The sequence below is a fragment of the Arvicanthis niloticus genome, chromosome 2, assembly GCF_011762505.2.
Source record: "Arvicanthis niloticus isolate mArvNil1 chromosome 2, mArvNil1.pat.X, whole genome shotgun sequence".
NCBI classification, from domain to species: Eukaryota; Metazoa; Chordata; class Mammalia; order Rodentia; family Muridae; genus Arvicanthis; species Arvicanthis niloticus.
This window is the reverse complement of record NC_047659.1, coordinates 120,787,465-120,809,967: the sequence shown is the minus strand read 5'-3', so window position 1 is coordinate 120,809,967 and position 22,503 is coordinate 120,787,465. Positions and strand designations below refer to the sequence as shown.

General features: G+C 45.5%; 1 protein-coding gene across 1 annotated transcript; it reads right to left on the bottom strand.

Annotated features, from left to right (window-relative positions):
• Positions 1–677: 677 nt before the first annotated feature.
• Fkbp1a (FKBP prolyl isomerase 1A) lies at positions 678–21,644 on the bottom strand. The gene is made up of 5 exons (XM_034494788.2): positions 21,451–21,644; positions 21,331–21,378; positions 5,609–5,721; positions 2,835–2,997; positions 678–1,757 (listed from the first exon to the last, which is right to left on the bottom strand). Exons 1-4 carry the CDS (start codon positions 21,485–21,487, stop codon positions 2,869–2,871), a joined length of 327 nt encoding a protein of 108 aa, XP_034350679.1. The 5' UTR covers positions 21,488–21,644; the 3' UTR covers positions 678–1,757; positions 2,835–2,868.
• Positions 21,645–22,503: the final 859 nt, after the last annotated feature.

Here is a 22,503-nt window from a genome sequence, read left to right as displayed (position 1 = left end):
CCACATCAATGTCAAAAACCTAAAATCAACCATTATTCCAATGCTTGACAACCTCTGTATTTTAAATTACTAAGGAGAACATTTGAAACAAAACAAAACAGGCAGTGATCTCAATATACAGACCAGGCTGACCTGGAACTCTTGAGATATTGTCTTTTGAGTGTTGGGACTAAAGGTGTGCACCACTGTGCCCAGCTCCAGAGCAATTCTACAAGGTGTTTTCCAAAGTATTTGGGGCATCCAATGATCAGCATTAACTAACTTTCAGTAAGAGAAACATTACTGGCACCAAAGGATGGGGATGGGAGATAAGAAAATAACAAGGCAGTCTTTGCATACCTATCTAATAAAGGACAAAGATTTAAATCCCTGCATCCTCCCTTCATAATCCTTCATACATCTGCTTGTAACACGTCTGCAGCTGACCTCCTGTTAAAGACAGGTTGGATCTTCCACGTCTCTGCAGAGGCAGAGCAGGTAAGGGATGTGAAGGACCATGACTGACCCCAGCCTGGCCCCAGGCAGTTCCTATGTTATGCCAACTGCCCCAAGCCTCACATGGCCAAGGGGGAAGGGCTGTTCACTGCTGCATTGTCAAGAACGGACACTACATACCTACCAATCTCTGTGCTAAAAGGGGCATAAGGCATGCACAAGCAACCTCCATGACACAGGGCTGAGAAAAGCCAGCATAAAGCACTTTTATTGCAATAATAAAACTTGAACCGCATATGTAGTGCAGAGGGCAGGGGACATAAGCTTTTTCTCTCACCAAATCACTACACAGGACAGCAGAGGGTGAGAAGGAACTGAAGGAGGAAAAGCCAGGAAGCCAAGATCAGCAGAGAGAGCCAAGCATCAGAGCCCAGGAGATGCTGAAGCTGTGATGGCCAGCATCATTTCCTTAGAGAACGAACACGCAAGGACTTGTCGTGGTGGTGGCTGGGCATCCACTGGGTCAGGGAGTCTACAAACAGCACCTTCAATTTAAACTTTCCACCGAAGTTCTTAAAATTTAGGAAGCAGAGCTTGGATAGTTACAAGATTACAAAAGTCCAGAAAATCCATTAGAAAAATCATAGGATGAAAAACAAATTAAGCCAGGTCATAAAGAAGGCTTCCGAGGTCCCTGCCGACCCAGGGACAGATATTGTAGTGTCCAACACAGCAGTGAAGGGACCTGCTTTAAAAGGCAGCCAGTTTCAGGTGGGAGGACTGTCAGAAGCAAAGGCTCTCTCCCTCCCTTCCCACTTCAGTTTGGGTAGGGCTTTCAGTTTAACAGGACCTCCCTCACTGGAGAAAAATCCTGCCCTCAACAGCATCTCGAATCTGCTATGGCTTTGCAGCACAGCAGCAGAATGTCTTAATATATAATAGATAAAATTTTCATCCAAAAATTAAAATAAAATAAAATAAAAATTCTTGCAAATCCCCCCCAACACCAATTCCTACTCTAAAGTTAATCCATCACTTGTGCTGTTAACACTTGACAATATACTTCATTGGAAACTTAGATCTGAAAGACAGAAATTGAGTCTTCACCCCAAAACAAAGTAACTTGAGGTTTATGGCATATAGTTTAGGTCATCACACATACAGAAGGGGGAAGAGGACATGGAGGTGTCCGAAGCAAAGCTGAGTGACGGAACACATTCAGTTGGGTAGATGTCTATACAAAGAGTGGTGGGACATCAGGAAAAGCTCCCCATGGATTCATGTGCACCCATCTGGAGGTACCAGATTCCTCCATGGCAGATCTGTTGGGGACAGAAAATCTGTAAGTTCCAGCAACTCTGTTCTCTGTGTGGATAGTCACTATTATTATCTGTCATGCCAAGTCCTGTCCTGAGTAGCTGAGAGGTCTTTTGGGATCAGGCCAATTCTTACAGCTGGAGAAAGAAGATGGATTGCCTGGGTTTCCAGGCAAGCAACTTTCTTGTGCTCAACTTGCCACATGTAGTTCATATGGCTTTTCTCTTGTTAACCTAACATTAAGTTTAGCATACTAAGGACAGGAGAAGGCTGCCCCTCCCACCCCCACACTGCTGATAACACAGTGATCACCAGGATCCAAATGGCTTCAGGTTTCTAACAAAAGCATCCTCACCCAGCCCTGGTTGGGGCCTCTGGATTTCAGGGGTAGAACAAACAATCAGCAAAGTCTGGGTCAGTTGTAAGGGTGGCATTCATGTGTCAAGAGATTTTAGTAGCCACAAGAATAAGACCATCCATACCACTAGGATGCTGAGCCTAATGTTCTAAGAATGAGAGGAGGAAACAGGCTTCAGTTCTACTTTCCACCATATGGATGTGAACAGGCCCGGTTTCCTTCACCCTCTGGCTCCTACAGTTCCTTCCTAGAACTGTCTCATCTTAGGGCTTCTTCCTAAGGCAGCTCAAGATGACATGTTGCTTTTCCTACTAGCTTTTAGAAGCACAGGGCAGAACAAATCCACAGTTGTTACTTCTGAGAGTCTAGAACGCTAGCACTAGGGACTCGGCCTGTGGCTCCAAAGGCTTATACTCAATAGGTTACATATAAAAAGCTTTAACAGCTGCCGTCCTCAAGAGCTCCTTCAATACACATGCCATCCTGTTCTCGGAATGGTCAACTCCTACACTAACATTAACATGGGGGGGTGGGAGGGGAGGTCAGGGAGGGAAGGAGAGAGGGAGAGGTAGGGGGAAGTAAAGGAGGAGGAGGGAGGGAAGGAAAGGGAGGGAGGGACAGAGAGAATGGCCACAGTGTTTTCTGTCCTTGTCTTTAGCAAACCCTGACCCTAACAAGGGAAAAACAAAGGCACTCAGAGCCCTTCAGCGTTAAGTACTCTTACCCACGTGCAGAGCTAAGGGAGGAGGCCACTTCTGTCATTCCAGTTTTAGAAGCTCCACATCAAAAACAAGAGTGGCATGTGGTGGGATGATGCCTGGGTGCCCAGTGGCTCCATAGGCATAGTCTGAAGAGATTATCAGTTTGGCTCTCTGACCCACACTCATCTGTGAAAAAACAAACAAACAAGGAAGCAAAAAACCGAAGGATTAAAATCAGCTGGACATACTTCCAATCTCTGCACAAGCTGAGCTGGTTACTAGGTGTCCCCCGCTAGGACAGTGTTGACCAAGACTAGTGACTGCAGCTACCCATCCAGTAGGCAGCACCCACACTGTGAAAATCTCAGGGTGGGGGGGCAGTCACTTTAGATGGGAACCAATAGCAATTAAAAACCCCTCTTGACTTTTTAAAGGGTCAGTACTTACTGATGTCACACAAAACAGTTCTCATACTGTATTATGTACAATTAGGACAAGGGGGAGAGGAAGTGTTTATCAAATGCAACCTTTTCATTTGTGGTTAGTATAATCCATTGATGTGACAACTCTAAACACAAGAGGGCAGACAGCACTTTAATAAAAAGCTTAAATAAAAATTCTGAGGACAGTCCACTATTCTGTGTTTTCTGTGTTTAGATTTAGGTAGGTACAGGATCTCACTCTGTATCTTAGTGTATCACAGGCTGGCCTCAAACTCTTTATAATATTCTTGCCTCAAGTCAAGTTAGTTTTACAGGTGTTTTTTTTTTTTTTTTTTTTTGGTTTTTCAAGACAGGGTTTCTCTGTGTAGCCCTGGCTGTCCTGGAACTCACTCTGTAGACCAGACTGGCCTCGAACTCAGAAATCCTCCTGCCTCTGCCTCCCAAGTGCTGGGATTAAAGGCGTGCGCCACCACCGCCCGGCTAGTTTTACAGGTGTTAAAAAGCACCACACCCAGCTTACACTTACAATCTTATGGTGAGACACTTTAGACACTTGCTACAGAGGCATCACAGACTAATACAATGTGAACACCAAAGGCCTGAGTGTGGTGACCCAGGGCATGCCCTTCTCACTGGGAACTAAAGGATTACATGAACCAATAAATTTCAAGCCTAAAAAAAAAAAAAAGGCACTGATTTTTCTGGGGAACAGGATACCATATGTTTCATATACAGTATTTATACATTATACTAATTAATGGAAACTATCTTTAGAAGAATAGCAGTGTGGCTCTCACTAACATGGAATTTACTATGCAGCCAAAGCAGACCTCAACTCTTGGGAGATATCACTGCTTCAGCCTCCAAAGTATTGAGATTATAAATATGAACTACCATAGCTGACTCAAGTCCTTGGCTTTATCTAATAAAATAGCTCAACAATTCTACTTTCTAGAATATTCTAACAACCTATATATGTCCATCACAAAGAATAATGACTTCATACACATATCTATACTATGGGTTAGCTATCAGAAAAAAAGATCCCAGTGGGCTTTTAAGATACAACATGGAAACATGGCTAAAACATTGTTTAATAAAAAGAGAACCTTTCAAAACTGCACCTGTGATAGGATCCTGTACCTGGAAACACAGAGCCAAATCAACATGGAGAAATGAAGAAGCCAGGTAGTAGTGGCACTTGCCGTTAGTCCCAGCATGTGGGACAGAGGCGGAGGCGGGTGTATGTCTTGTCTCCTGAGTTCCAGCCTGGTCTACAGAGTGAGTTCCAGGCCAGCCTGGTCTACAGAGTGAGTTCCAGGCCAGCCTGATCTACAGAGTGAGTTCCAGGCCAGCCTGATCTACAGAGTGAGTTCCAGGCCAGCCTGGTCTACAGAGTGAGTTCCAGGCCAGCCTGATCTACAGAGTGAGTTCCAGGCCAGCCTGGTCTACAGAGTGAGATCCTTTCTAGGACAACCAAGACTACACAGAAAAACCCTGTTTAAAAAACCAAAACAAAAACCAAAAAAACAAAAACCAAAAAACCAAAAGGAGAAGAGGTATATGCCTCACCTACCCAGTCTGTCTTTCAGCCCAATCCTGACCCCTCACCGGCTACTGCTGTCATATATAAATGACTTAAAGATTGCTGGCACCTTTACAACCCGCTGACACTTCAGAGTATAACCCTACAAAGGCAGTAACTGAGCCTATGTTCTAGAACTTGCCCTTCAGTAATACCTGCACACATGTAAAGTGAAGACTATGAGACAGGTACACAGTATTTTTCTGCTACCAAACAAAATACTGGAAAAAGATTGTGGTGTGAGCACTGAGAAAGCAGCGGTACCCCAGTACCCCAACAGGCACCTCATCCTGGGAACTCAAATGGCCTTCATTAGGGTTCTGGTTAACTAAATTATAGCACCCATACCCCTTGGAGAACATTCAGCTATATTGATCTTGTCATGTCCAGTCATGGAATGTCAAAGTTGAGGAAACAAAGTAAACCCCAGGCAGTTTTGTGCAGGAAAAGGCAAGGAAAGTTTATTTGTGTGCTAAACAATATAAGAGATCCTGTGGGGCTGCAGAGGTGGCTCTCTCTCCACTGGCTGCTCTTGTAGAGGACCCAAGTTCAGTTCCCAACACCCACATGGCAGTTCACAACCATTTGTAATTCTAGTTCCAGAGAATCCAATGTGCTCTTCTGATCTCTGAAGGCATGAGACACTCACCCAATATAGGCAGGTAAACACACAGATCAAAATAATATATCTTTGGAAATAAAGAATGAGCCCTCCCAGTGTTACTTGTGGGGCATTAGATAGATACTATGACACAAAAGGAGACCATACCTGGGCTACCCCTTCTTCCCAGCCTCGAATCACCTCCTGCTTGCCTAGTGTGAACTTAAAGGGCTTGTTTCTGTCCCGAGAGGAGTCAAACTTCTTCCCGTCTTCCAGCATCCCTGTAAGAAAACGCAGCTGTGATGTGAGCAACAAGAGACGTGGTGTGAGCACTGAGAAAGCAGCGGTACCCCAGTACCCCAACAGGCACCTCATCCTGGGAACTCAGTCAGCTCATAGGGAGGATCCCTATGGCCGTACTGGGCAGCTCTGCAGATGACCTGATGCCACGCAGTCTGTTGCTATCCCACTCTGAGGTACAGCTCCTACCTTGCTCTGGAGAGTATAAGCTCCCTGCCGTAACCTTCCTAGCACCATGGTCTTCTCAATTAGTAATGTGCTTTCCTTTGGTAAGGTCCTCCCGTGCAAGAGGCAGTCATCCCCAATTCTGCCACAGCACACATATGTAACAAGCACACAGCATGTTCTCCACCCTGCTCCATGGCTGGCTGTGACTATACACTGCTGCTCTCCATGGTAGCGACTGAGTCCTCAACTAGAGAGGGAAATCCTCTCAGCAACATGGGGAAAGAGACAACAAGAGAACAGCTTTACCAAGTACTCTGGTGTTGTCTGGAGAGATGGCTCAGAGGGTAAGAGCACTGACTGCTCCTCCAGAGGTCCTGAGTTCAATTCCCAGCAACCACATGGTGGCTCACAACCATCTGTAATAACATCCAATGCCCTCTTCTGGTGTGTTGAAGACAGAGATAGTATACTCATATACATAAAATAATCTTTAAAAAAACAGCAACAACAAAAACAAACAAACAGGAACCTGAGCATGGGCTAGCTTTTGAGTTGCCAGTCTTCCGGAGAAAGTAGTAAATAACCCGGATGTCTAGAGGGACTGGAACACGCTAGCATTCAGCCCACTGCTGGAGCCCATGATGTCTAGAGAAACTGTAACACACTAGCGTTCAGCCGACTGCTGGAGCTCATGATGGCTAGAGGGACTGAACACTCTAATGTTCAGCCCACTGCTGGAGCTCATGTTTTCACAGCACATCCCACTTCACAGATGAATCTCTGGCAACAAGTGAAGCAATTTGCTCAAGAGGCAAAATGACACAAAACCCCTCATACCATGTTCCTTTTACTGGACTGATTTCCCAAGGGTCAAGCAAACCACAATGAAAGGGGAACTCCAGCCATGGAGATGCTGAGCACCGTGAGAAACGAGGACTTAGACATACATCTGTGGCAGACATCTGCAGGTCCCTTTTCAAAAACACTCCTGCATGGATTTCTCCGGAAACCAGTGTCAGCCAACTGATGTAATTGACCCTGAGCTCCTGAAAGCTCTCAAAAGCAACCCCAGGCTGGAGGGAGCTGGGGTGGGCCCAGGACTGATATGCAACACAATAGGGCTTGAAGATCCATTGACAAAGAATCCTATGCACATGTATGTGTTTATAAATGTGGAAAAACCCTGGGGGAAAACAATGTCAGCCCTGGTCAGTAGGCTGTGGAAACAGAGATGAACTGAGAATGTTATCACAGTCCCTAGACTTCTAGACTTTAACTAAATAGAAAATGGTGGAAGCTGCTGTCCTAAGCATGAGTTAAGACTAATATCCTGGGCAAAATGTTCCTCAAACAGCCTGAAGACTGGAGGTGAAGGACAAGAGAAAAACAGGAGCTACCCTGTTCTGAATCTGAAGAAACAGGGTGTGGAACCCTAGAACTGCTGAGCTGGCGTATACATTTAACTTGCTTTTATGAGAAAACAATCACTTCCTGACAGAAGAACTGACAAGCAACAGACATGAAGGGTCTATCAGTAACTAGTCTCTAGGCCACAATACCTGCTATACACATGCTCACTGCCAGCACAACTCTAGCCAAAGGAGCCACCTAACTGATCCCAAAGTTAGGGAAAGAAAGATGCCAAGATTCTCAGAATCCTCTCCCTGGACATGTGCAAGCCTTTCCATTCTGCTTATGGTACTGCTTTAACAGAAATAAGGAAACCTATTGTAAGGCTTTGCAGCTTATCTACGGTCAGAGCCAATGAACAGGGGGCCCTGTGAACCATGAAGGATAACTGACAACTAGAAATACTCTTCCTGGTCTGGGCTCTTCTGAGCAGACCTTGAGTGAGGACCCAGGATAAAAGAGCAGTCCCTGGCCTTTAAGCTTAAGTGTCTGCAAGAACCTGCTGGAAAAAAAAATCCAGATAAAAGAAGCTGGAGTGATGGCTCAGTGATGAAGAACATTCAGTGGCTGTTCTTCCAGAGGACCTGCCTTCTGTGCCCAGCACCCATATCATGCTTATAACAGTTTGTAACTCCATTTCTAGAGATCTAAAGCTCTCTTCTGGACTCCATGGACAGACACCAAGACATACACATGGTACAAACGCATATATTCAAAACACGCATACACATTTTTTTTTTTTTTTTTTTTAAATCCTGAGCTGGGGATGGTGGCACATGCCATTAATCTAGCACTTAAGAGGCAGAGACAGACCAACCTTAGTCTATGTAGAGTTCAAGGACAACCAGGAGACCCTGTCTCCAAAATGAATGAATGAATTAAATAAAATAAAATATTCTGAGAAAAGCATGACGAGAGGGGCATCTGAACCGAGGCTATGAAATAATGCAGACCCAGAGGCCCACTTCCACTCCCAACGCACCATCAGCTTTCTAGGAGAGCTATAGCCCAGCCCAAAAGACAGACTACTCAACCTAAGCCTTTCTCTAGGCCATTATAGATGGTTTAGACCAAACATACAGGCCAGTGTAACTTCCATTTTTTTTAAGGTCTATTTTTAATGATGGTTCTTAAACGTTTTAACCTCCCTTTTAGTCCACCACCCACCAGAGGTAGTGGGGGAAAAAAGAATACAGGAGAAGTGGACCTGTTTAGAAATGATTCTTTGGAGTAACTCTCATCTGTGCTGTCTGGAAATTGACAGTTTAGTTCACAGGTCAATTAGGACAGCTCAATCTACTTATAAACACTTTATGGATATATCAGTAGTCTAGTCTGGTAGAGTCGGGATAGTGAATATGAATCAGTAGTAGTGGCACTATCAGGTAGAGACAGCCAGGCCTCAGCCTCAGCACAAGACAGTAGGAGGGATCAGGGCCAATAAGAACGTCAGAAAAAGTCTTTGGTTATGCGTCTCTCAGTGAAGTGAACATCAGTGAAGATGTGAGACCACAAGTGTTATAGCTAGGTCTGTAAGTAAGCCAAGCTCAGCCTCTGTCACTGTCTATAGATTCCTTCTTATACAGCCTCCAAACATCATGTTCTCTGTGGGTCTAGCCTCAGCACATGTCTGCCTCAGCTGCCATCACTGTGCCAATCAGCTCTGGTCAGCAAAAAGCCCCAACACCCCACCAGAAGTTTTTGGTGCATGACTCTCTCCCTCCCTCCCCTGCCCCCCCCCCTTTGGAGTCCTGACAAATGGAGCTCAACTATACAATGTAAGGTAGATAATATATATGTGTCGTTAGCAAAAAAAAATCCTTCATCATGCGTTCTTTCACATGCTTGCTTTAGCAGAACATCCTTTCACTTGTGTCTGCTTCAGCAAAATATTCCTTCACAAATGTGTCTTAGCCTTTCACCTGTGTCCTCTTTAGGAAAAAACTCCAAAGGAGAATTGGGAAGTATGCTTTGCCACCTCAGTAGTGTTTGTGGATACTTACGGCTGAGTATAACCTGTGTGAGACAAAGCTTTGGTTGATCTACTTGGCCCCAGTGTAGTGCTTCTACAAGGAGTAAGTGAATGGAACAAGGCCAAAAATACTTCCCTGACACACACCTACCTATACTGTATATGAACAAATAATCAAAACAGGTAAGAACAGTCCTTATGAGAACTACTTCTCATTTTTCAAAAGAACCTAATTAAGACTGCACTAAATAAATTTCACAATATATTAATGGGTTGTAACCGACAGTTTAAGAAATAAAGTAGTCTCCAAAAGAATTATTTCTTGTTAAATCTGAACCTGGCTCTGACCTAAGCAGGACCACATTTTAATTACAATGAAAATGTACAATACACTCTGCACAGTTCTTGATTCCCAAAAGCAGGGGAAAACTGCCTCCTACATGTGACATGCACTGGTGCTGCTTTGCCTGGGTTACCTCAGCTGACTGGCAGCAGGCAGGAAGCTCAGAGGGAGCTTCTACCTGCAGTTAGTTCTTCAGTAAGGGATGTCTAACCTCCTTATCTTAAATTCATGCAGGACATGGAGGGGTAAAGGCTCTATTAGCTCAGGAAACAGGATCACTGCCTTATTCTCTTACACTGTTTCACATGTTGTCTAAAAAGAGAGGACTTGAATCTTGCTCCAGAGCTTCAGACCATAGTCATTTCTTGTCAATCTATTTTATCTTCCCAGGAAGAAGTGAGAGTAGGAAATATTCTTTGGGGCTCCCCTTCACCCGGTAACTGAATTCTTTTTTTTTTTTTTTTAAGTTGTATTTAATTATGTACTTAGTGTATAAGGGTGCTTTGACTACATGTACGTATGTATATCAGAAGAAGGCATCATTCCCATTACAGATGACTGTGAGCTGCCATATGGTTGCTGGGAATTAAACTCAGGACCTCTAGAAGAGCAGCCAGTGCTCTTAAAGTAAATAAATATCCCTAGAAGTAAGGGTAGTTGAGTGGGTGTCACAATGTGCTAAAGGGTAGGAAGGTTCTAGAAGGGAGAGATGCAGAGAAAAACAGAAATGTTGAAAGGCAGGCATGAGTGTGCATGCAGCTTTCTGAGAATTATGCTACTCAGCTTTGATGGCAGAACAAAAGAAAAGCAGATGTAAAACAGCAAGATAGGGTTTCTGTCATCCACCTAGATGGAGGAAAATGGACAAAACTGTCTCTGAATAGCCAACCAACCAAACTACCCACAATAACCAAGAAACAACCTCAATGAAACAATGGATTTACGATATTAGACACAGTAATCTCTGAAAGCTGGGAAATAAGCAAGGCCATCCTCCAATGGCTCCAGCTCACATCACTGAGAGTTTCCTGAGGTGAGAACAGAGATGGTCCTCGAGGCAGCAAGAGTCAACTTAACAGACCACCACTTATTCAGCCCCTGCTACATACATAACAGTTAGAAAATCGGAATTCATATTCACACTATATCAAATATTACTTCAAGTTATATGTGTGTTCGTGTGTGTGTGTGTACTGTATAATACATAAACGGAAGTCAGAGGACAACCTTAGATTTCACCTCCCACCTTGTTTGAGACAGTCTCTTGTTTACTATTTCATACTCCATGTTAGCTGACCAGCAAGCTTTCAAGGACTCTGTCTTGACCTCACTGAGGGAGCACTGAGGTTACATGTTATCATGCCCACCTTTTATATGGGGCATCTGCAAGTCCTGAGCCATCATCTCTCAGCCCTTAAATGTTACTTCAAAATGGACCATGGGCCTAAATGTAAAATGCTAAACCTGACTAATTCTTTAGAAGAATACATGGGCAAAGAAATCCTTGCAATCTTAGACTAGGCAAAAATTTCTTAGGTATAGGATCAAAAAGTATAAGCCATCAAAAAGAAAAAAAACCTGGACATTGAAATCCACTTAAAATTATTTTAGCCAGGCAATGGTAGCACGTGCCTTTAATCCCAGCACTTTTGAGACAAAGACAAGTAGATCTCTGTGAGTTCCAAGCCATCCAAATCTACAGAGTGAGTTCTAGGCCAGACAGGGTTACATAGAGAAACCCTGTCTCAAACACACAAACAAATAAAACAAAACTTTATTTTTAGAAAAGACAAGACAACCAAGACAAGACAACTTTATACTACTCAGAGTGTATAAAGAACAAGGCTGGTTAGTGATGGTACGCAACTTTATTCCCAGCACCCGGGAGACAAGAGACAGGTGGATGGATCTCTGTGAGTTTGAGGCCAGCCTGGTCTACAAAGTTGAGTTCCAGGACAGCCACACAGAGAAATCCCGTCTCAAAAAAACAAAACAAAACAAAAACAAAAAACAAACATACAACAACAAAACCAATAAAGGCAAGAATAAGAAAGGATGATTGTCAAGTTCAAAGGCCAGCCTGAGCTATACAACAAACAGATTATCAAAACTGAGTAAGAGCCAGTTAAACAAGACAAAGCTTTGAACCTATACTTCACTGAAACACATGTACACAGATGGCAAGTGAGCATATGAGAGGATGTTCAACAGTTCTAATCATTACAAAATGCAAACTAAAACCATCGGGAAGGATATTACCGATTAAAGTAAATAACTAAAAGACTGGCTACATTAAGTACAGGGAGAATATTACACTGTTGGTGGAATGCAAAACAGAGCCAATTATTCTGAAAGGACTCGGGTGTGAGCACGAGTGCCCCATTTGGCCAACCCATCCTACTTTACAGTCTCATCTTAGTCTACATCTATACAAAGACTCATACACAATGTTTAGACCAATGTTTAACAGTCAATCCTAAGAACCAACCCAACCATCTACCAAATGGTGAATGGACACATAACCCATACACAGAAACTACTCAGCAACAAAAAGGAACAATATTTATATGGAGAAGTCAGAAAAAAATCTTGAAATACTTACACTGAGTAAAAGAAACCAGAAGACTAAATAAATACTACATAGTTAACATTTATGAGTAAATGTCTAAATAAAAACTAGCCAGGCATACAGGTGTTCATCTTTTATCTCAGCACTCCAGGGTGCAGAGGAAGGAGGATCTCTTTGAGTTCCAGGTAAGCCTGGTCTACACAGCAAGTTCCTGGACTCAAAAACAAAACAAAACAAAACAAAAAAACAAAAAAACCCCAAAAAACCAAAAAAAAAAAAAAAAACCAAAAACAAACAAAACCCCAAAAACAAAAACCATGAGAAAAAAAAAACCCAAAACCAAAAAACAAGAAACAAACCAACAACAACCACCACCACCACCAGCAGCAAGCTAAGCTCTAAGAAAACAGAGTAGCAGCTAGAGAAGGGTGCAGATGGGAGCTTCACAGGGAATTTATTTAGCAGGGTGTAAGAAATTGTACACTGTTGTGGTCTTTCAGACAGTGTCTCACTATTTAATACATACCCATAATCCTTCTGCTTCTGACTCCAGGTTGCTAAGATTCTAAGTATGAGCCACTGCATGCAGCTAAAACTAAACACTTTAAACATGTGACATTTACTGTATGACAACTGAACATTAACAAAACTGTAACAAGGAAAAGATTATGGAGGTGCCTGTCTATATTGAAGGCTGGGAGAAATCATTCTGAGGTCAGCCAGACCAACAAAGTAAGACCTGCCCTGCAAAGACAGAAGAAAAAAAAGTAGCAGGTAGCGATACTAACCCCCTACATCTGCTCAGTTCCTGCTCCACACAGGGAATGGAAGAAGGACAAAGAAAAGGGAACAGGTCGAGTCTCAGCAGTGCTCCATCCCTTTCAACACCTGCCAAGTAACGCACAGAATATCCTAGAGGAAAAGCAGACTCGCCGGGAGAGGGCAACTGAGGCTACTGTTCACACATAGCAAGCTTTCTGCTCTCAAGGCCACACTTACATTTGCTGACAGCAGTGGCTACTTTCATTTCTGATTAGACAAACTCCACCTCATGACTGAGAGCTGTCTGAAGAGCTGTAGATTCTCGGTTTCCAGCCTTAAATCATGGTACACAGGGCTGACTGAAGCTCAAGATCACAGACCTGGACTCTGTCCTATGTCCCAGTGGCATCTGGCTCAACCCTTGGCTCCCCTTGCCTGGCTTATGGACCAACAGGACAGAATAAGCAGGAGCTTCCATATTTAGACCTTCTTCCCCATATGGTAAGCAGCAGCTGAAGGGTACTCCTAGAGGGGCTGGCTTTACTTTCCAGAACCTTTAAGTATCCAATTGGTGAGAAATGGGGGTGTCCAATGTAAAGCACAAGACGACAAGAGGAGGCTCCCTTCTCACACAGCCCACTTCTACCCCATGCAGCTTCTCACTGGGGGAAATCAGGCTCAAATCCTTGCAGGGAAGAAGGATTTTAGAGGAGTTTAGGGGGAGATTCAAACCTATTTCCACCGTAGCACGCCAGGCAAGCACTCCATCAGTCACACCCAGTTCTGGAGTGTGCTCTTATTTACAAGTAACTGGCAAAGGGAAAAACCACAGGCAGCACCTGGTAAGCACAACACTGGAGTGCCCTAGACTGCGCTCCCAGTGCTTAGCTCAGACCACAGAAACAGTGAGGGCCAAGACCAAGACTCAAATCATGAGAATCACCAATTATCATTTCAGATCATTTCTGCCACTTTGCTTTTCAGAAGGCGGAGTCTCAATGCCCTCTACTCGAGCTTCAGTAACTGTAGTCAAAGTGCACTCACAGCACTCACCAGTCTTTTCATGAGGTTTCCACAGGCAACATTTTACTGGCTAAAATACAGGATGTTATAAAGAGACTTTAAACCCCTCTTATTTAAATCAAATAAAATGATCAAGTAACTAAACACGACAAAACCAAAGCTAACTTCCTGTCAATTGCCAATGGGAGAGGGAGAAGGACTTGCTAAGGCCAAAATCCAGATTAGTTTCCTAAGTGCAACCAGCGCAGCTGCTGCATGGAAGGAGAGCCCCCAAAGGCACATCAGCCTGCAGCCTGGCAACTGAAACCCCTCAGACCTTCCCAGGTGAGAGCAGTGCAGAGGCCTCGGGACAGCCCTGTTCTCTTCCCTCTTTATTAGACACAGAAGCTTCCCAAACCCCCTTCTGCATAACTTCTTTGTTAGAAAGACAACATCCCCATGCTAAGTTTACCGAGGGGATGGGGAGCCGTCAGCCCTATGCCCAAAGCTACTCATGGTGGTTACACTGATGATATAACTGAACAGCATGCAGATCAGTTAAGAATGGGATGACTAGAAAATCAGTTTACCTGACAATGAATCAGTACAGGAAAGACAGAAAGAATGCTGCTGCCAGTAATGAATTGGAAAGGCTTGGCATTTAGACTTCTCACAATAGACTTTATTATAAGAAAACAAAATTGGTGTTTGGAAAAGAGCAACAGCTCTTCAGCAAGTATCTGAGCTGTGTTAGTCCACTTCTAGGCTCCTGTGACTGCAGCCCAGTGTAACCTTCCTGCACTTGTGAGGATACCCTTGGTGAATGGTATGGCCAGAGGGCAAGTGCCTATCCAAAGAAGGAACCAACTCCATCCCATCACTTGCCTGGCCCACTAAGTGCAAGCACATGCCCAACCATGAGGAAACACTTCTTATCTTTGGCCGTACCCCTTTAGATTCTATGACCAACAAAGTCAGGACCCACAATGGGAGGAGCTGTGCAACAGAGGAAGAACACAGGTAAACTCTTCCCTTGTGGGTGTGTCATTCAGTTCCCATGGTAATCACAAAATAAACAGTGGCTAGCCAGAGATAATCTGCATTACTCTAGGATATACTCCTCCTGAGGGGTTCATTCCCTTCCCTGGCTTCTCTGCTTCTGCTCCCATTCTCCCTCCAGCACAAACCTGACAAGAACAGCCAGACAGGGCCTTTGAAACAATACAAACCGACCCTTGCTTTTGAGAGCCCCCCCATGGCTCAGGCTCACCACCTCTTTCAGAAGACTAAATCCTTAAAGAGGCTCCCAAGAGCTGCCATCTCTCTGATCTTGCTGCCTGCTTCCTCCACATCTCTACTCCGCTGTAGTCTGCATTCACTCAAGTGCACGCCTACTTGCTGCTGTGCTGCCCGCACTCTTACTCAGTTGGCCCTGGACATGGATCCCTATCTCCTTCAGCTATACTACTCTCATTTTCTTGCTGAGGCCATTACCATCTAAAATCTTGCCTGGTTCTTGTCTCTCTCCTTAGCACTCATGAACGACACATTTTTTTCATAATCACATTAAAGACAACAGCACCTTTTCCACCACAGCTAAAAATCTACAAGGGTAGGAATCGTGCTCTTCATTCTTAAATTCTTGGTGCCAAGAATGCTAGGTACCCTGCACACAGACATGAGTTCAAATAGAGAAATCAAAGACACCTTCTAACTCTAGGCATCTGTATACTTGGATAAGTCTTCTTGCCTGTCTGAGTGCCTGAGGCACAGACACTCAAAACAAAGTGCCACTGCTTCCAGGCAGTTCTAGCTTACAGGTGCCAGTTGCCACGGGATTTCAATGTATGGCTCTCTCCCATGTCCTAATGATATCACTGGATAATAGAGGGAAGGGTGAACTATAGCGTAACAGGTACAAGGAGAAAGCAACAAAGTCCAAAAAGAGCTTAAGTACTTTCTTTTAGACTGGGGAAAAAAAAAAAAAAAAAAAAAAAAAAAAAAAACAAAAAAAAAACAAAGCAAAACAAACAAACAAAAAAACAAAAACAGAAACCCCTGCCACAGTCCCAGGAATGTGGCAGTGGAGGTAGTCTATTATTAGTACTTACCCAAGGGGGCAGACACACTTCCCTCCACCCCCACCACTACCCCCAACCCCCATTCCCCAGGGAGAAACTCTTGAGTTCAAGAAAACAACTTGGATGGTTGGAGCTCTTGGGACAGAAAGTGCACATTTAAAGGCACACAGAGCATCCCACCACAGTGAGTGACCCTCAAAAGAAGCAAAGCTGTTAAACCTGCTTTGCAAACAACTGTAGTGATTTCACTGAGTTTGGTTTGGGATAGGACTGGATCACTTTATATTGTCTTGGATCTAACAAACAGGAAAATACCCTCATGGCAAGTAAGACACCATATTTCAAGTTAATATGGCCCAGCTAAGCTGGGCTTAGAGGAACATGACTTTAACACTAGCTCTTGGGAGGCAGAGGCAGACAGACCTCTGTGAGGCCAGCCTGGTCTACATGGTGAGTTCCAGGACAGCCAGAGTTACACCGTGAGACTGTCTTGGAAAACAAACAAATAATGACCCTCTATGGTTCTAGGTTACTAAACTACAGATGTGTTCAGATTGAATGATAACAGTGCACATAACAAAATGGCCACCTGTGGCACGGCAGTAGCACTTAGGCACACACTATTGCTGTTTTCACTTTTTTTCTTTAAAAAGCTCTCCAGGAATAGTGGCACCCACACGAGAGGCATTCTTTGGGGGTAAGACAAGAGTTTCTCCTGTCTTTACCTGTGGAAGGAAGACAACAGCACTTGTGTGATTGATTTGGGAACTCACAATGCCATCAGAAGGCAACCCTTCCACAGCGGGATCCAGTTCATGGTGCCAACATTTTACCAAACTAAGGAAATCTGGCAACAGAACCAAACCCTCACCTGTTCACACAGCCAAGGCAGCACAGGCCAGCTGCACTACTCTCACACAGAAGCTTCCCCTGAGATAAGGCTACATATATGGGCACTCACTCCACTCCATCTCTTCTGCATACCTGTTTCCTCACCTGAGTAACAGGAGGTTGTCCTGGCTGGGGCCATCCACTTCAATCTTTCTGTGTTTCCAAAAGGGTTTCACCTTGTGAAACCTGGAACTTGTTAGGTAGACCAGGCTGCCCTCAAGTTCATAAATGATCCAGCTGTTCTGCCTCCTGGTGCTGGAATTAAAGGAATGAGGCACCACACCCGGCTTCCAAATGATTCAATCTTAAACATCCAAGTCTGAAGACCACTCTGAAGAGTTTCGGTGCCAAGACCACAGCTCAACCTTGTTCCTACTCTAGATAGCATAACAGACAAGAGTTCCAGTACCCGGCACACGGAGCACAAGGATTTAAGTACAGTTCAAAAAGTGCCATAGCTACCCCATGCCTCCTGAACCCTCATCCTTTGAGGAGCATGCCTAACAGCATGCATTACGCTGATGGCCTAGGCTGGAACGCCTTCACACTTGGGATACAGCTAGGTACTATATATCCACCAGAGGGAGAAGGTTAAAATCCAGGTCAGCTCAAGACATGTTCCTCAGACTCAGAGGAAGAGTGTTTTCATGGCAACATATCAAGTTCCCTTAACCCCACTGGCCACCACTCCTTCACACAATCCACTCCAGTTACTGGGCCTTGCTTAAGAACTCTTCCTCCAGATGGCCATGAAGCCCACTACCAAACTTGCTGTGCATTGATGCTGGAGGGGGTGTCACTCATCAGGACTTTTCCAACTGTCTCCATTAAAAACAAACTCTTCCTTCGCCGTCCCTCTCTGCTTTCGTCTTTCCATTGAGCCTCTCACTATCTGACATGTCACACTGTCATATTGGTCCCCCTCTTGAGCTAAACCCTACTAGATCAGGTCTTTCTCTAGTTAATTTACTAGCCACTTGTGCCTCGTTTGTTGCTGCACAAAGGAGGGAAAAACCCAAACAACAACAACAAAACACTGTCACAACTACCCATACAACTCCAGCCTGTTTTGTGACAGACATTACACACTAGAAAAATATCACCTGAGGCATTTCTTAAATATGAGCTTCCTTCCAGACATCAGGTCACCAACTAAGAAACAACTGGCAGAGGGGTGACTAAAATAAAGTAAAGAAGAGAGAAGAAAACTAAAGAAAAATTAAAAGTAATGGGCCAGACCTTGCCTGGGAACTTTGACAGCCTCAGGCAGACTGGAGATGATGCCAAGGGACTCTTGGCTTCTCCATCAGACACCAAGAGGCTATTGATCCCAAGGACAAGATGTCTAGCTATATTTTAAGACAAAAAAAAAAAAAAATTCCTTCAGTCTACTTGAGACTGCTCTCACAATGGCAAGCACGTGGCCTGCTGCGGTCTCATGAAAGGGAATATGCACTAGGATAAGCTCCACAGTGACCATGAAGCAGAGAGGGAGGGGCTATGTAAATCCACTCAGCCTTCAAGGATTTACTGTATGGCTTACTGTCCCACCTCCTCCTTCAGGTCTCAGTCAAGGCTTGTCATACCTCTAGAAATCCCTAGATATTCTCACTGGCACTCAGAGTCTTCTTCAAGCCTGCACTCATGCTGGGTTCTGGCATAAGTCACAGAAAACACCAGAGAAAGGCTTAACAGTAGCACAAAGTCAGTCATTATTGGCATCTCAAACATCCTTGAGGCTTGGAGATGGAGCTCTCAGAGTTGAAACATTTGACTAGTACCTGTAAGGTCCTGGGGTTCATCCCTGGCATGCAGGGTTCGGGGCTGAGGGGCTGGTCACCTTACTTCCTTTGCTGTTTCTCTGGACCCAGTCTAAACAGCAGAAATGGACACTTGGCTAAAACTCACGTGACCAAGGGTTATTAACCCAACTCAAGCCTCAGTCATTTATAGCCTTCCTCTCAGTCACTCAGGCAAATAACCTGAGCCAGACATTCAAAAGGAAACAGAAAAACAGCATGGGCATGAAGGCTTCCACTACCTACCAGCCAGAAGCATAGATCTTCAACAGTGAAATGATGGAGGCAAGCAGAGAAAACCAGAGATAAGAGAGAGGGGCTCTCTCCTCCTCTCTTGGGACTGCACTGGCTTCCCATGTTTGAAGACCCTCTTTCTCTAATCTAAGACAATGTTCTCTTCTCATTGCAATCCTAGCGATGTAAAAGCCTTCCTGCTTTGGAGGTGATCCCACAGCACATCTCCCCCTCTCACGCCCCCACAGGTCTCAAACAGGTTCTTCCTGGGAGGCTGGTGGCAGAGACTCTCAGGAACAAAGCCACCCGCCCTCAGAACAGCCTATTCTGTGATCGTGAGGCACAGCTGGCTTCTCACTAAGGCGTCTTTGTGGAGTTTATCAAAATGAAATAAAAAAGAAAGCTTTTGTTCTAATGTGTGCCAGGGTCCTGCTGTCGTTCTGGGAACGTGTGGGTGGGTGCCGCCCTCATGGAGAACAGACTTGAAGAGGCATTAGGAGTTCTGGGTCACATAGTCATTTGTTTTTTGGTTTCTTTTCTCTCTTTCTCTCTTTCTCTCTCTTTCTTTCTGGAAAAGGCTCCAGACACTCTATCCAGACAGTTCACCAAGAAGCATAGCAAATTGTTTCTGCCTACACCCTGGTACCTGGCTTTCAGCAGCAGTGAAGCACAAGCTAGGCAAGGATGAGGTGCAGTCTTGGACGTAGACAGATGTAACCAGACACTGTATTGTGGTTGCCACAAACCAAAGTAAAGAGGGCTGTGGGAAGTCACAGAACTGTCCACTTGCCCACATTCTCAATCTGTGGGTTGAAACTCCACCTGGGGCCCAACGACCCTTTCACGGGGATTGCCTAAGACCACTGAAAACATATTTACACTATGATTCATAACAGAAGCAACATTAGTTATGAAACAGCAACAAAAATAATTTTACGGGTGGGGGGGGCACAACATGAGGAACTCTATTAAAACTGCCTTACACAGGTATTTAAAAAAAAAAAAAAAAGCAAGGCACTCTTTTTCAACTTGCTATCAAAGATGACTAAACCGATGATTGTTCCTCTAACCCTCCCAGACTAAGGTGCTGACTGTGGTCTTACCACGACAGCTACTTTGATTTGGTCTATGAGAAGATGTATTTCAATATTCCTTCCACTGGCAGCTTTTTAAAGATCCTCCTAGTTCTTAATTTCTACCATCTCCTGCCCGCTTCTCTACTCAAGAAATCATAGAAGGGGGGGAGGCAGAGAGAGGAGGATGTGAGTTGCCTTGTCTTCCCTTCCCAGTAAGTCATTTCCCTCAAGAGCGGGATCCTCCCATGATTAGGGAGAGAAGGCAACTTGAGTCAGAACAGCTTGGCCAGATCAGCCAGAAAAAAAGGTGGGGGTGGTGACAGTGGAGGAGAGTGGGGAGCAGAAGAAACAGAGGAAGGATGGGGAGGGGGACAAAGGAAAGGGTGGGAAAGGGAAGGAGGGGGAGGGAAGCCGATTCCTATCAGCTGTGGCTACACCACTCAGCCTAGCTATGAAGTCACAGTAAGCTACCCCTCCCCCCTCCCCAACCCAGGAAGACCTTGTAAGGGCATGGAGTAAAAGACGGTCCCAGGGCCAGCGGTCTTGATGGTCTTGATACTTGTATTCTGGCTGGGTGTGTGCGTCTTTAAATTTTCCATTGATTTAGTTACTGTGTACTGCATTCACGACCCCCCAGTTTCCTTTATCTTTAAAAATGGGGGTGAGAAAGTCTCTACTCTCAGAAAGGGGAGAGGGGAATGACATGGTACACAGCCTTTGGTCTGGTAATCACTGCCATGGAGGCTGAGATTTGCAAGTGGGTCAAAGAGAAATAGACATTGCATTATCTATTTCCGAAAGGGCACGTGAAGCCACAATAATGACTTAGCAAGTGGGTCGTTTCCCACCCGCCCCAAGAAGGTGAATTCAAGGGTTCCCCTGGGAAAGGGTGGCTGGGCAGACTAGGACTATTCTCCCTTAACTACTGAAGGGAGAATCCCAAAGCATGGGGAAGGCATCATGCCATCGGGGTTCGGAAACAGTTCAAATCTTCCTAAAGGGTCGTCCCTGGCCCGGAGCGCATGACCTCCGCCAGGCGATGAGTTCGCCCCAGCCTCAGTTTCTACGGTTAGACAGTAGGCTCCCTGCGGCATCCGGGGCCGCGCACCGTTCAGGGTGTACGAGACTGCGCCAACCCCAAGTCCCTCTCGGCGCGGCGGGCCCAGCCTGTCCCTCGGGGCATGGCCACCGCCCAGGCCTCGGCCGCCGGCCACGCGGCCACCACGCCCCGACTCCCAGCCACCGCCCCTCCCGCCCAGCCCCACCCGGCCCGTCCGACTCACCCGTGTAGTGCACCACGCAGGTCTGGCCGCGCTTCGGGAAGGTGCGCCCTGAGGAGAGACAGACTGCAGGTGAGTGGCTGCGAGCGGCGGTCGAGGAACCGGCGGCTGGTGTCTACTCACCGTCTCCGGGAGAGATGGTCTCCACCTGCACTCCCATGGCGGCGGCGGCGGCGGAGGAGGAGGAGGAGGAGAAGGACCCGGGTGGCGGCGCGACGGGCGGCGTGGAGCCGGAGCAGACCTGGCGGCGGTTCAGAGGTTTGGCTTCGTCCCTCTCGTGTCTCCTGCGCACGCGCACCGCACCGTACAGCACGCCCCGCCCTACTTGCGCGTTGCGCTCAGATCCCTGAAGCGGGGCAGCAGGGCGGAGGGACCGGAAGTCCGGAGGCCACAGACCCCCGGATGCAGCTGCGGCGGAAGGCGCGTCCTGTTGGCTACTCCTGGCTTTCCTCTGCGCTTACTCCGCCTCGGAGACGTCGCAATAATAACGGATCCGGCCAGCTACTGACGAGCTCACTTAGAGATGCTTTACTCTTGTGCACATCTAACTAATTGGCGTGTAAAGACGATCGTTGTGAGTAGGCTTTGCACCTGTGGAACCAAGGAAACGTCTGTAAGTGGCGCTAGGTTCCGAGCTTCTTATTGGAAGAGTCGGTATTAACACTAGCCTGTATGAAAGACCACTTTTCCACGAATACGTATATATTAATATATATGGAAATGTAGAGGGCAGTGGTGGCGCACGACTTTAATCGCAGCACTCGGGAGGCAGAGGCAGGCCTGATCTACAGAGCGAGTTTCAGGGCAACCAGGAAAGAGGAATCCTGTCTCAAAAACAATAACAAAAAGTCATACGTGTGTGTTTATTTGTGTGTGTGTGTGTGTGTATGCATACATACATATGTATCCATCCACTCAAGTATTTGACCCTCCTCACACAAGCTTCCAATGAGGCTCTGTGAGTTTTGCTTGAATACCTTCAGTACTTTAAAAAATAAAAATTTAATGGGCAAGAAAGATAGCACAGGTGTTAAAAGCACTGGTTGCTCTTCCTGAGTTCAATTTCCACACCCACAAGGCAGCTCACAACTGTCTGTTACCTCCAGTTCCAGGAAATCATACACTCAGTGTACAGATGCATACACAGGCAGAACAGTCATTCACATAAAATAAAAC